General features: G+C 43.6%; 1 protein-coding gene across 1 annotated transcript in view; it reads left to right on the forward strand.

Annotated features, from left to right (window-relative positions):
* AGK (acylglycerol kinase) overlaps positions 1–5,375 on the forward strand; it is an 85,400-nt gene extending 80,025 nt beyond the window's left edge. The window contains exons 14-16 of the mRNA XM_082847012.1: positions 488–558; positions 2,548–2,632; positions 4,077–5,375. Of these exons, the coding sequence (XP_082703138.1) occupies positions 488–558; positions 2,548–2,632; positions 4,077–4,214 (294 nt within the window). The 3' untranslated portion in view covers positions 4,215–5,375. The remainder of the gene's footprint in view (positions 1–487; positions 559–2,547; positions 2,633–4,076) is intronic.
* The last annotated feature ends 7,714 nt before the right edge of the window (positions 5,376–13,089 follow it).

Below are 13,089 nucleotides of genomic sequence, written 5' to 3' on the forward strand. Positions count from 1 at the left end.
CTGGTCACATACCAAGTTTGCATGTAGAGCATTAAAAAGAAACACAGATACTTGGGGGCTCTCCACATCAAGAAGCTGGTCCAGCCAGTGCGGCACGATGATGACGTACAGTGAGGGTGGAGACTTGCTGGGAGAGAGGGGCTGAAAGCTTGGCCTGCCAGGGAGGGGACCCTAGAGACTATAACAGCTACGATTATTAGTGAGTGACAGAACCTGACAACCCTCCAAGCCTGAGTGTTTCCCTAGCTTATGTATGTAGTAAAAAAACAAGCAAGCAACAGAGATGGATTTTATGGTATGTAAATACTTCAATAAAGGTCTTAATGTAAAAATAAAGGACTGCGGATACATTCAGGATAAAGTCATTGAAAGTAAAGTCCCCTCCGTAATACACAGCTCCGACCGCGACCCTCTAAGGCTAAAGGAGGGCGACAGGCTGCATGAGCCAAAATTTAGAGCATTAATTTTCATTTTCTAACCTTTTTAGAGCAAAGAAGACTTCATGAACATCTGCATGGAACCCAACACGGTCAGCAAAGGAGACTTCATAACTATAGGGTAAGTGGACGGGGGTTTGCAGGCTGTGAGGCTTACGTAGTTTGTGTTCTGACTCACCAATCTGAGTGCCCATGCGCTCCAAGACAGAGATCCAACCGAGGACTTGCCTGCTTTGGGAACCACAGCATCCCCTTGTCCTTTGAGCTGGCATGTGTAGTGCACCTCTCCTACTTGGCCTCCCCCATTCATTTCGGGAAGATCAGAGCACGGGAGCCGTCTTTGTCTTTCGACCGAAATGACAGGATTCAGGGTAGTGTGGTGTCATGCCCAGAATTTTGGCTTCAGGGTCGGAACGACTGGGTACAAATCTAGATTTTGCCACTCACTGGCCTTATGACTTGGACAAACCCTTCACCTTCTCTGAGTCCTCTTCCCTGTGTATGGAATGCTGTGGTAGAGTCACCTCCATCAGGATTGTTCTTGAGTCTCATGCAAGGGACTGTGTGGGAAAACTCTTCTTCAGTGTGAAGCACTTCACAGCATCCGTTACCATTCATGTCAGCCCACCTTGCCCTCTTCCCAGGGCATTGATGGAAAGGTGTTGAGTACCTTGGACATTTTCCAGGCTTTTTTCCCTTTTCCACTACAAAATACCCTTCCAGGTCCTGTCTGATTTATTAAGCCCTACCTCTGCCAGAATTTTATTGGTTAAGGATGCTCTCAACCCTCTGCCAGCCTTCAAAGCATCTGAGGAGGCTGTGTGTTACCATGCCAACTGGGAATCTTCTCAGCTTTTTATGAGCTCTGTCTCAGAGCTCCCTCTGGCGCCCATCTAAGGATTAGACATTTCTGCTGCCGCGGCCGGGTCTCCATGGCTACTTCATTCTCTGCACCAGCACCGGCAGTACAATGTCTTTCATCAGTTTGTGTTATTCTTGCCTTTGGTACCAATTCTTCAGTTGCTGAATAGCTGCTTCTGCAGCCTTTGATTTACTTAACTGTAGTATAAGGAAGAAGGGAGAAGTCTTTCTTCTCCTAGGAAGGGTCCACAAACCACACAGTGTCTTAACTGAAAGTCTGGCCAGTGGAACCAGCTATATTTGAATCTCCTTCATAATACTGACATCCAAAAATAGGAAGAAAAACCGGTGATACTGCTTAAATTAGACGAAGTCATTATGTTCTGCGTTGTTGCTGTCGTCATCTTCAGCAGCAGAAATAACATGGTTTCCTTTTGGTCTCTACAGGAAGTGAAATCAAGTAATGTCCATTTCCTCTGGGTATCTGATAAGATCATTGTAAAGCTGCTTTAGAAAATGGATGAAGTTTCATAGATGAAAGAATTACTCTTGTTAATTAATGATAAAGAATGGACTGAGATTAGCTTTTACCCCTTTTCCACTGACGCTAACTGGCTGAAGGGTATATACACGAGGGTGTGTGTGTGTGTGTGTGTGTGTGTGTGTGTGTGTGTGTGCGCGCGCATGCGTGCGCGGACAGGCCGATAATTCTACTCTAAAGCCATGTAGTCAAAGTAAAGCTGCACTGTGCTAAGTAGACTGTTTATATCAATGTGGAGAATCATTCAAGAACTACTAAGACTGGTTGTTCATATAAATAACTAGTTTAAATTAGAATAAAAAATTTTCTCCTTTAAGTAACAGACTCACAAGAAGTACCAAATATCAAAAGTTTAGTACTTTTTTCTAAAGAATTTCATTTCATTCCAATTTTTAAATTTGAGTTTTTTAAATAGCCCAAGAATTAGGTATACATGGAACTATTTAAAAATAAAAAACAATTCAGAGAAAAACCAGTCTTAACTTCAAGCACAGTTCTCTGCAGTAAATAAACCTGCTCAGACTAGAATGGATCTCAACACTAAGCAAGAATCTCTGGGGGAAAATTATTCACAGAACCCCATGGTTCAAGAGATTAGGAGTCCATCTATTTCATATCATCAAAAGACAGGCAGAACTTGCTATGTTCTTGCAGTTGAATGCAGCTGCCAGCACTGGTTTCCAAGCTTGCTTTTTCCTGTACCAACAGAAGTAAAAAGGTGAGAGACCCCAAGGTGCGTGCTGACGGCACCGAGTGTCTTCAGGCCAGCCGCTGCACTTTGCTTCTTCCTGAGGTGAGCGGGGGTGAGCTGTCCCAGAGCTTGTGGTTCTTTCCCGGTCTGTCTTCCTTCCTGTTTTCTTCCCCCTCCTTCCTATAAACAGACCCTTTTTTAGGTACCTTATATGTGCTGAGCACTGTGCCAGGCTCTGGGCTACATTAAGGGAGACCTGAAAAGATGACGGAAGCCCCTTCTGAGTCACGGGTTTAGAGTTGGACTCCTGAAGACTTCCGGTGTTGTCAAGCCAAGGTTCTGTAAAGTGACCCTTAGGTCTCCCGAGCTTTTATTTTTCTGAATGTAAATTATGCAGATATCTACTATACCCACAAAGTTCTCCAGTTAGCAAACGTTAGTAGTGGATTATGGCTTCACTTTTTCTTTTAAATTTATTTAGTTTATTTATTTATTTTTGGCTGCGTTGGGTCTTTGTTGCTGCGCGTGGGCTTTCTCTAGTTGCTGTGAGCGGGGGCTACTCTTCGTTCTGGTGCATGGGCTTCTCACTGCAGTGGCTTCTCTTGTTGTGGAGCATGGGCTCTAGGCGCAGGGGCTTCAGTAGCTGTGGCACGTGGGCTCAGTAGTTGTGGCTCGTGGGTTCTAGAGCGCAGGTTCAGTAGCTGTGGCACACGGTCTTAGTTGCTCTGTGGCATGTGGGATCTTCCCAGACCAGGGCTTGAACCCATCCCCTGCATTGGCAGGCAGATTCTTAACCACTGCGCCATCACGGAAGTCCTAGCTTCACATTTTTAAAAAAGGATCTGGAAGCAGTTTTCAGGATGGCAGCAAATTTTTCTGTACTGGGAAATGCCAAGCTTAGTAGAATAACCTGTAAGTGGAAAAACACTTACTACAGGTGGCCTCTGAAGACCTGTGGCTCTTAAACTAAGGTGTTCAAAAAGGTAGGTGTCCCCACAGTGGCTGGCACCATAGTTTCAACACAGCAAATGTTGAATTAAATGCATGAGTTACAGAAGGGTTTTACAGAATCTGTAATATTAATGTTGCTATACCTTAGGTATAAAGCTAAGCGAGTCCTAAAGAACCATGAGAATCATCAAGTGGCTGTAATGGCTTTCCTCTGAGAATTGGCTGTGTTTCTCGCTTTTCATTTGAGAAAGATTAGGGCTGAGGACATACACGTATGTTCTATGACTTCCTTAAAGACGTGACAGGACCCTGTCTTACAGTAAGCATTTGAAAATGATAACCTTGTTTCACAAATCCCAGAATACTCTGGGAGGAGACAGAGGCCACTGAAACCTTTTTCATAGTGGTAGAATAGGGCTGTTTCCAGAACCAGCCCCGTGTCTGACACAGGCACCGAAATACTCTTTTCAAAGAACATTAGACCAGAGCCTCAGAGAGGAGGACCTTTTCCCTAACAACCTGCTCCGGTGCTCTAGTGATGACGAATTCCAGCCAGCGTGGGCGTGAGCTGTTGTGAATATTCTCTTCTCCACAGGGAACAGGCGGCTCCTTCAGCATCGACAGCGAGGAATACGAGGCGATGCCCGTGCAGGTGAAACTGCTCCCCAGGAAACTACAGTTCTTCTGTGACCCTCGGAAGAGGGAGCAGCTGCTGCAAAGCATGGCCCAGTGAGCGGGCTGCAGGTGGGCGCCCGAGACTGCACTTTAGGCTACCCTGGGACCAAAAGGCAACCAAGGCCTCCCCGTCCCTGCAGCGCTGTCAGAGGATCCCAAGGGCCCGTTCATGGCAAGTACCCTCCACCCTCCTCTCTAGTGCTTCCCAGCTTTGCAGCCAGCTTCCCAGCAGCGCATGCTTTGACTCTTCTGTGACAGCCCGTCCCTTCTACATACTGCTTTTCCTCAGGCTAGTTCTGGGAAATCCCCACCCTCAGTGGATGGAGAAGGGCTAGGCCTTGTTCGCTCCCCTGAGTGGGAAGCAGGGTCCTGGGCTGAGTGGCTCGCCCTCTCCTGGTGGGCTCTGTGGCCGCCCTGGGAAGTCTAGGGAAGCGCCTGCCCTCTGCGGCCTCGTCCCGTTCCCCAGGCTCCTCCATGGGTGCTGCTACTTTGTGAGCTCCAATTCTTAGCGTCTTTCAGTTCTCTCCTTAATCAAAAACATACCTGAGGTGTTTCCCTCTTCAGCTGTAAAATACGTTTTTTCCCCTGAAGTAGTGCTTCTTAAATGTTGGTTTGCATGAGAACCACCTGGGGTGCATGTTGAAAACTGACTCACTTGGGGCCCAACCCAAATCTAGTAACTCAGTCTGGGGCTGAAGCCCAGGAATCTGCATTTTTAAAAAGGTGTCCACCTTCCCCAGGTGGTTCTACTACAAGAGGTGTCCCCCAAACTGAACAGGACACAGTCTTGTAAAGCAGCAGTCCACACACTACTCTGCTTAGGTACTTCCTAAAAGTATTCTGAAAAATCATGTATCCCCTCAGTTTTAAGTTGACAGCTAAAATTTTTCATGGAACTTAGTTGCCAAAGTATGTACTTTCTGGTGTCATGTAAATATTGATATTTTAAAATAAAACTGTTACATCACTGTCTTAAACATACTCAGTATAATTGAAATACATAACAATTTAACAGTCATCCTCCATTTACAAAAATAAGTTTTTTGTCATTGAAAATGTCGATTATCCTTGTATGGTTATCTCCAAACCACTTTCAGCAAATGCTATCATAATGTAATGTTTTTATGCTTGAAATTTTCTTTCCATTGGACCTGTCTTCTTGCCACCAAAAAATGTAAGTGGAAGTAACTTTTTTTTAGTTCTTCAAGTGTTAACTCAGTACAGAATAAATGTTATAAATTATTGAAATACAATTGATGAATATTATAAATTTTTGATAATTAAAAAATCAACATTTTATTAGAATGCTCTTTATCCAAGAGTTCATTTATCAAAAAGCAGTTTTTCTGTGTTGTTTGTTCAAGTTTTTTTAAAATTTTTGTATTGGAGGTTAGTTTCAGGTGTACAGCAAAGTGATTCAGTTATACGTATACATGTATCTCTTCTTTTTCAGAGTCTTTTCCCATTAGTTTATTATAGAGTACTGAGTAGAGCTCCCTGTGCTATACAAGCAGGTCCTTGTTGGTTATCTATTTTAAATATAGCAGTGTGTACATGTCAATCCCAAACTCCCAATCTTTCCCCGTCTTTCCCCCTAGTAACCATAAGTTCCTTCTCTAAGTCTGTCTCTGTTTTGTAAATAAGTTCATTTGTATCATTTTTTTTTAGATTCTGCATATAAGTGCTATCACAAGATATGTCTTTCTCTGACTTACATCATTTAGTATGATAATCTCCAGGTCCACCCATGTTTCTGCAAATGGCATTATTTCATTCATTCCATTGTACATATGCACCACATCTTCTTTATCCATTCCTCTGTTGATGGACATTTAGGTTGCTTCCGTGTCTTGGCTATTGTAAACAGCACTGCAGTCAACACTGGGGTGCATGTATCCTTTCAAACCATGTTTTTCTCCAGATATTTGCCCAGGAGTGGGATTGCTGGATCATATGGTAGCTCTATTTTTAGTTTCTTAAGGAATCTCCATACTGTTCTCCATAGTGGCTGTACCAATTTACATTCCCACCAACAGTGCAAGAGGGTTCCCTTTTCTCCACACCCTCTCCAGCATTTATTGTTTGTAGACTTTTTGATGATGGCCATTCTGACTGGTGTGATGTAGTTTTGATTTGCATTTCTCTAATAATTAGTGACGTTAAGCATCTTTTCATGTGTCTGTATGTCTTCTTTGGAGAAATGTCTATTTAGGTCTTCTGCCCATTTTTGGATTGGGTTTTTTTTTTGATATTGAGTCGCATGAGCTGTTTGGAGATTAATCCCTTATCAGTCACATCGTTTGCAGAGATTTTCTCCCATTCTGTGGGTTGTCTTTTCATGTTGTTTATGTCTCTCCTTCCTCTTTTGTTCTCTTCTCTTGTGATTTCATGACTGACTTTTAGTGTTTGGATTCCTTTTTCCTTTCTGTGTGTGTATCTATTGTAGATTTTTGGTTTGCAGTTACCATGAGGTTTTGATAAAACAATCTTGTTTATATATCTGACTGCTATAAGTTGGTCTTTTAATTTCAAATGCATTGCCAATATCCTGCATTTGTGCTGTCTTCTTAGAGTTGCTGGTTTTGATATATTTGTGTGCAGATGATTTCCTCCCTTTTCTGTATGTTTGCCTTTACTGGTGAGCTTTTCCACTCATAATTGTCTTGTTTCTAGTTGTGGCCTTTTCTTTTCTGCCTAGAGGAGTTCCTTTAGCATTTGTTGCAAAGCTGATTTGGTGGTGCTGAATTCTCTTAGCTTTTGCTCGTCTGTAAAGCTTTTGATTTCTCCATCAAATATGAATGAGAGCCTTGTGGGGTAGAGTATTCTTGGTTGTAGGTTCTTCCCTTTCATCACTTTAAGTATATCGTGCCACTCCCTTCTGGCCTACAGAGTTTCTGCTGAGAAACCAGCTGACAACCTTATGGGAATTCCCTTGTACATTGTATGTTGCTTTTCCCTTGTTGCTTTTAATACTTTGTCTTCAATTTTTGCCAGTTTGATTGCTATGTGTCTCAGCATATTCCTCCTTGGGTTTATCCTGCCTGGGACTCTGTGCTTCCTGGACTTGGGTGACTGTTTCCTTTCCCATACTAGGGAAGTTTTCAGCTATTATCTCTTCAAATATTTTCTCAGGTTCTCTCTCTCTGCTCCTTCTGGGATCCTTATAATGCAAATGTTGGTGTGTTTAATGTTGTCCTAGAGGTCTCCTGGATTTTCCTCATTTCTTTTCATTCTTTTCTCTTTGTTTTGTTCCATGGCAGTGATTTCCACCATTCTGTCTTCCAGTTCACTTATTCGTTCTTCTGCCTCATTTATTCTGCTATTGATTCCTTCTGGTGTATTTTTCATTTCAGTTATTGTTTTGTTCATCTCTATTTGTTCTTTTAATCTTTTAGCTCTTTGTTAAACATTTCTTGTACCTTCTTGATCTGTGCCTCCATTCTTTTCTGAGATCTTGGGTCATCTTTACTATCATCACTACGAATTCTTCAGGTGAACTGCCTATCTCTTAGTTGTTTTTCTGGGGTTTTATCTTGTTCCTTCATCTGGGACATATTCCTCTGCCATCTCATTTTGTCTAACTTTGTGACTGCGGGTTCCATTCTGCAGGCTGCAGAGTTGTAGTTCTTCTTCCTTGTGCGGTCTGCCTCCTGGTGGCTGAGGCTGAGAGGCTTGTGCAGGCTTCCTCGTGGGAGGGACTGGTGCCTGCCCACTTGTGGGTGGACCTGGGTCTTGTCCCTCTGGTGGGCAAGGCCAGTGTCAGGGGTTGTGTTTATCGGGCAGCTGTGTTCTCAGCAGGACTTTAAGTAGCCTACCTGTTGATGGGTGGGGCTGTGTTCCCCACCCTGTTGGTTGTTTGGCCTGAGGCGTCCTAGCACTGGCTGTTGGGTAGGGCGAGGTCTTGGTGAGAAAATGGTGGCCTCCAAGAGGGCTCATACCAATGAATACTCTCCAGAACGACTGCTGCCAGTGTCCTTGTCCCCACAGTGAGCCACAGCCGCCTCCCACCTCTGCAGGAGACCCTCCAATACTAGCAGGTAAGTTACGAGGTCTCTGCTTTTTCCCTGGATCGTGGTGCACACGAGACCCTGTGTGCGCCCTTCCAAGAGTGGAGTTTCTGTTTCCTCCAGTCCTGTGGAATTCCTGCAAATCAAACCTCGTGGGCCTTCAAAGCCAGCTTCTCTGGGCGCTCCTCCTCCTGTTGCCAGACCCCCAGGCTGGGGAGCCTGACATGGGGCTCAGAACTTTCACTCCTGTGGGAGAACTTCTGTGGTATAATTATCTTCCAGTTTGTGGGTTGCCCACCTGGCATGTACGGGGTTTGATTTTATCACGATTGCACCCCTCCTACAATCTCATTGTGGCTGCTTCTTTGTCTTTGGATATAGGGTATCTTTTCTGGTAGGTTCCAGCGTTTTTTTTTTGGTCGACGGTTGTTCAGCAGTTAGTTGTGATTCTGTTTCCGTAAGAAGAGGTGAGCTCACGTCATTCTATTCCACCATTCTGTCTTCTCCCAAAAGCACATGTTATTTACAGCTAAGGTGAAACAAGGCTTAACCTTATAGATGTAAATACATAAGTAAGCAGATGGGACAGAAAAAATTGTTATCACGACAATGTCATGCAGTTCTCTTGAGTTGCATATCAAAAATCACAGTGACCTATCAACAGCTTGATTAGATCCCCCTTTAGTTTGCTGAAGACCGAGAACCAGAAACTTACCTACCTTGCTAAGGATTCGGTAGCTAGGCATGATAATCACCTTGGCGCCCCTGAGGTTTTTATATTCCAGAAGGCAGTGCACCACAGTAAGCTGGATGAGACGTAAGGTTTTCTTTTTGTAAAGAGGAAGGAAAATTGCACAAGGGGGAAGAGGGAAAGGAGAACTGGCTGGCTCACCCTCGGGTAGATCAGTTTTAGGACAGTGCATGTGCCGGCACCCACGAACCCCTTGGAGAGTGAAGACCAACGCTTAAAGGATTATAAAGCAGCCATGAAAAGACCATGACTGAAAAGCCCATAAAATAATGCTTACCTGTTTACCTCTGTGTTCTTCAGAGTGGTGTTAAAAGCTGTGCTTTTGCAAAAACAAAAAGCAGGCAGGTCCAAGCATGCAGTCTAAGGAGCAGCTGCTCCATACTGCCTGTGGAGGGGGGAGGGAGTGCTGTGGTGCAGGAAAATACGGTCTACGTGAGCCGAGAGAACCTGGCATACATTGGTTCTATAAGAGAGTGCAACAGACCAGCACAGAATCTTGGCTACCAGCATGTATGTATGTGTTTTAGTGATTCTAATTTTTCCATAGAAATAATGGAACATATGATTGGGGAAGGAGATTTAATTCAGATGAGTTTTTATTCATTTTTAAATGTAAATATGTCCTAGTTCAAATTTTGTTTTCTTGATTCAGACTGTTTTCTGAGAACATGGTTGCCTTATCATCTATTGCCTTCTTTCTGTTGTCCTTCCATATAAGGGCCACGTAAAGGATGTTTCAGCAGCTATGAGAGACCCTCGTCAGCTAGACCTGGAATGCTGAGGGGTGCAAGGAGAAGCCGAGTCCCCCCTTCCTGTTTAGTACAAACCTTTTGTCAGACTAATTTCACTCAAAAACCAAGAGTATTTCTATTAAAAACAGAGCAGATATTTTATATTAAATATAGTTCAGTATAAAGCCTTTTGCTTAACCCCATGGCCAATTTGTATGCATGGGTGTAATTACTATGTGCCAGTGCTTTACACGTGCGACTGCTTAGCTGTGTTCCCACAACCCTAGGAAATAGGTAATACGTGGTCATGTCACTTGGAAGGTAGGAACCTGGCTTGGAACACAGAGCTAACAATGTTAGGAATTGAGTCTCTACTGCCTTAAAATAACTCACTCCCCAGAAGGTTAAAAATAAAATTGTGTGTGTGTGTGTCAGTATATAATGTTTGTTTTAAAGTAAACTTAAGTAGGAGGAAGATGTGAAACAAAAAAGCTTTGGTCTCTGTGGGGTCCTTCTCCAGAAGTTGTCTGATACGATGGAGGGTGCACAGTCCTGGCTTTTCTGATGGAATGGGGACGGTTATTTCCAACTTCGGTTTCCATTACCTGGAGAATGTGTATCCAGACCGTGGCCTCAAGGAGGACAGGCACCAGCTCTGGTTTCTTCCATCATCACCGTAAGCGAGGTCAGTGCTGAGCGCCACGGATTCTGCTCGTGCCCTGGGCTGTTGCTGCTTCCTACCACAAGCCGCATTTCTTGGACCAAGTGAAGGACTGCAGCACACATGTTCATGTTAAAATGTGAATTTTAATTGTAAAAACTGTCTTCTGTAAATATAGTTATATCAACCTCTCTGCATACAACTTGGTTCAGATATATACACATATGATATACACAGATGTTATTTGTACCACAGAACAAAATCAATTCAAGAAACATTTACTCTTCGGGATGAACCCCAGCTTCCTTTAGGCCTTTAAAATGATCACCATTGAAGAGAGAGAACAACACACCCAGATGCAGTATATTCAGGGTGAGATCTATGAACTGTCTTACGAATTTCATACTATGAGGTAAACACTTGAAAGAAAAACAGATTCCGTTTCTCTTATTGCTGTTACTCTTACACTGGGGTATTAATCAAAGTAGGGGTTTGACATTTAAGGCGACAGGGAGACTATGCTGATCCTAACTTGGCAAAAACAGAACTTTTCCCAAGGCTTACAACTATTTCTTTTTCAAAAAAGGTTTCTCTCTCAGACCTATAAAAAATTTAGCCAACAAGCTTGGGATAAACAAAGGAGGTTAGTTTTGTTTGTCCTCTACTCTGTACCCCTAAAGTCTCCTACCCAGTCTGTTCAAAAGCACAGAATCTACAGCTTTCCTCACTGGTCTTGGAGGGCTAGACCGAAACTCATTTCCTGATGCTGCCTTCAAAATGTTTTGAGACTTTTATCTTTGCTTGATTTGGCCAAAGGAAGGAGTTTTCACTCCAATGTCAATGGTATATGTTAACAACCAGTGAACTCAGTGACCCGTGCGTGGATTTGTCATTTTGTGGATCATCTCCTGCTAGTTCATAATACCCTACACCCCACCCCTGCATCCCCCAGCGGTCCTTAGAAAGCAGAGTAGATGGACCATTAGTCTAAAGGGGCATTCCACAGCAAACAGAGGTCATTCATACCTAGCCTTCCATGGTAGTTAAATAAATTTTCTGAATTTAGATCCTATTACCTCTAAAAGCCCACTACGCTGAGCTTCTAGAATAAATGCTAAAGAGATGAAAGCAGGGCTTTACTTCTCCGTCATCATTTCTCTAGCTCTGGAAAATTCTTACTTCCTTTCTAAATGTGCAGTTTCACCAAGTGGCCCCTGTGTTCCAGCTCCACAAATGAGTCAAAGTGCCAGTTATAAAAGTACCCCTGCCTCTCATCTGCCTCCAGCATGATCACATTCACCCCCTTTCATACAAGAATCTTACTTAAGGTTGGTGAGTGTGTGTCATCCTCCATCGGACTGTCAACTTTATCTCCTCAAGAGGCTGTGTGTTAGATTTCACAGGACAGTCCTTATTCACTCACCCAAACATTTAAATAACGAAACTCTTACGGGGTCTCAGCTGCTTCCAAATTGCAATACTGCCCGTTTCTTCTAGGATTATAGTTTTGAAATTTCCTTCCAACATCTGCATACTCAATTCATCACATAGTAATATCGATATAAAAATAAACTTCCATTTCTTATAAGAAAAACATGAACTAAATTCACAGTTAGCCTTTTTCCACAGCACTCCACCCCAGTAGCTCCGGGGAACAGAGGTATACTGGTAATACAAATGGAATATTAAAAATCCATGACTTGGGAGTAAAAGGAGCCCTGAACTCCTCTTCCCCTACCTGAATCACAAAAGGGCTTTCCTGAAATGAGAGGGGACAGACTGGCCTGCTGGAGTGAGCCCCAGGTCTGCAGGATCCTCACTGCAGGGCACTAAGTACAGCAGGAATGCAGGGAAAAGACCCGAGGACTGGCCCTTTCGCAGAGTCTGAGCCCACCAGCCAGGAACCTAACGGGGAGATGAAAGCCCGTGTGAGACACGCCAGTCCCCATACTAACCTTGCCTGTTGGAGAACTGTCATCACACCAAAGCAAGTTCACTGTCTTATTCTATTCAGCAGCCCCTCCCCCTCCTCTACCTCTGCAAGTATGCTCCGTCCTGGGAGTGGAGGAAGCACCTCAGCTCATTCCCTGGGCTCTGCAGTTTCATTTAAAACAAAACAAAACAAAAACAGTCCCTGAGGTCCCCGCCTCTTCCTGGAGGGTTGCTGTACTGCCGTTAAAAGGTTAACTCTTCACTGCCCTTTACAAAAGGTTCCCCAAAGGCCTCGGTTTAAAGGTGAATAATCTTACCTTTTTATTGCGTTTGAAGGGCTTTCAGTGTATCAAGACAAATAGCAAGTTCATCCTCAGAACCACCAGAATGAAAAACAGTGATTCAGCCATGATTTCACTTATCTTTACCTTCTAGCTAAAATATAGGAGTTACACTGATAAATGAACCTTCACACGTGGCACTGAGAATTATCTGCACCCTGTGCTATACTTAAATTTCCCATCTTGATTTTCACGTGGGACAAAACAAGGTAAGTTATAAATGCAAATTCCTATACTAAATTATTTCTACCGATATATCAATGAATTTAGCGGCCCTTCTTCAGCCAAATGGAAGACATGACGCCAGGATGAAGGATGGCTCCGGGAGACAGATGCCTGCTGCTCCACAGCAATCCTAACTCACCGGGGGCTGTACAGGCACTTCCACTAGCAGGGATCTACACCAGGCCTACGGAGTGCTTCAGGTTTAGCAAAAGCCAAAGCTAATTCTACACTCTTATTTGGCCCATACTTTTTGGTCTGGTGAAAGATAAGTCCTACCATTTCTGA

Source organism: Leucopleurus acutus, assembly GCF_964270905.1.
Source record: "Leucopleurus acutus genome assembly, chromosome: 9".
Taxonomy (NCBI): Eukaryota; Metazoa; Chordata; class Mammalia; order Artiodactyla; family Delphinidae; genus Leucopleurus; species Leucopleurus acutus.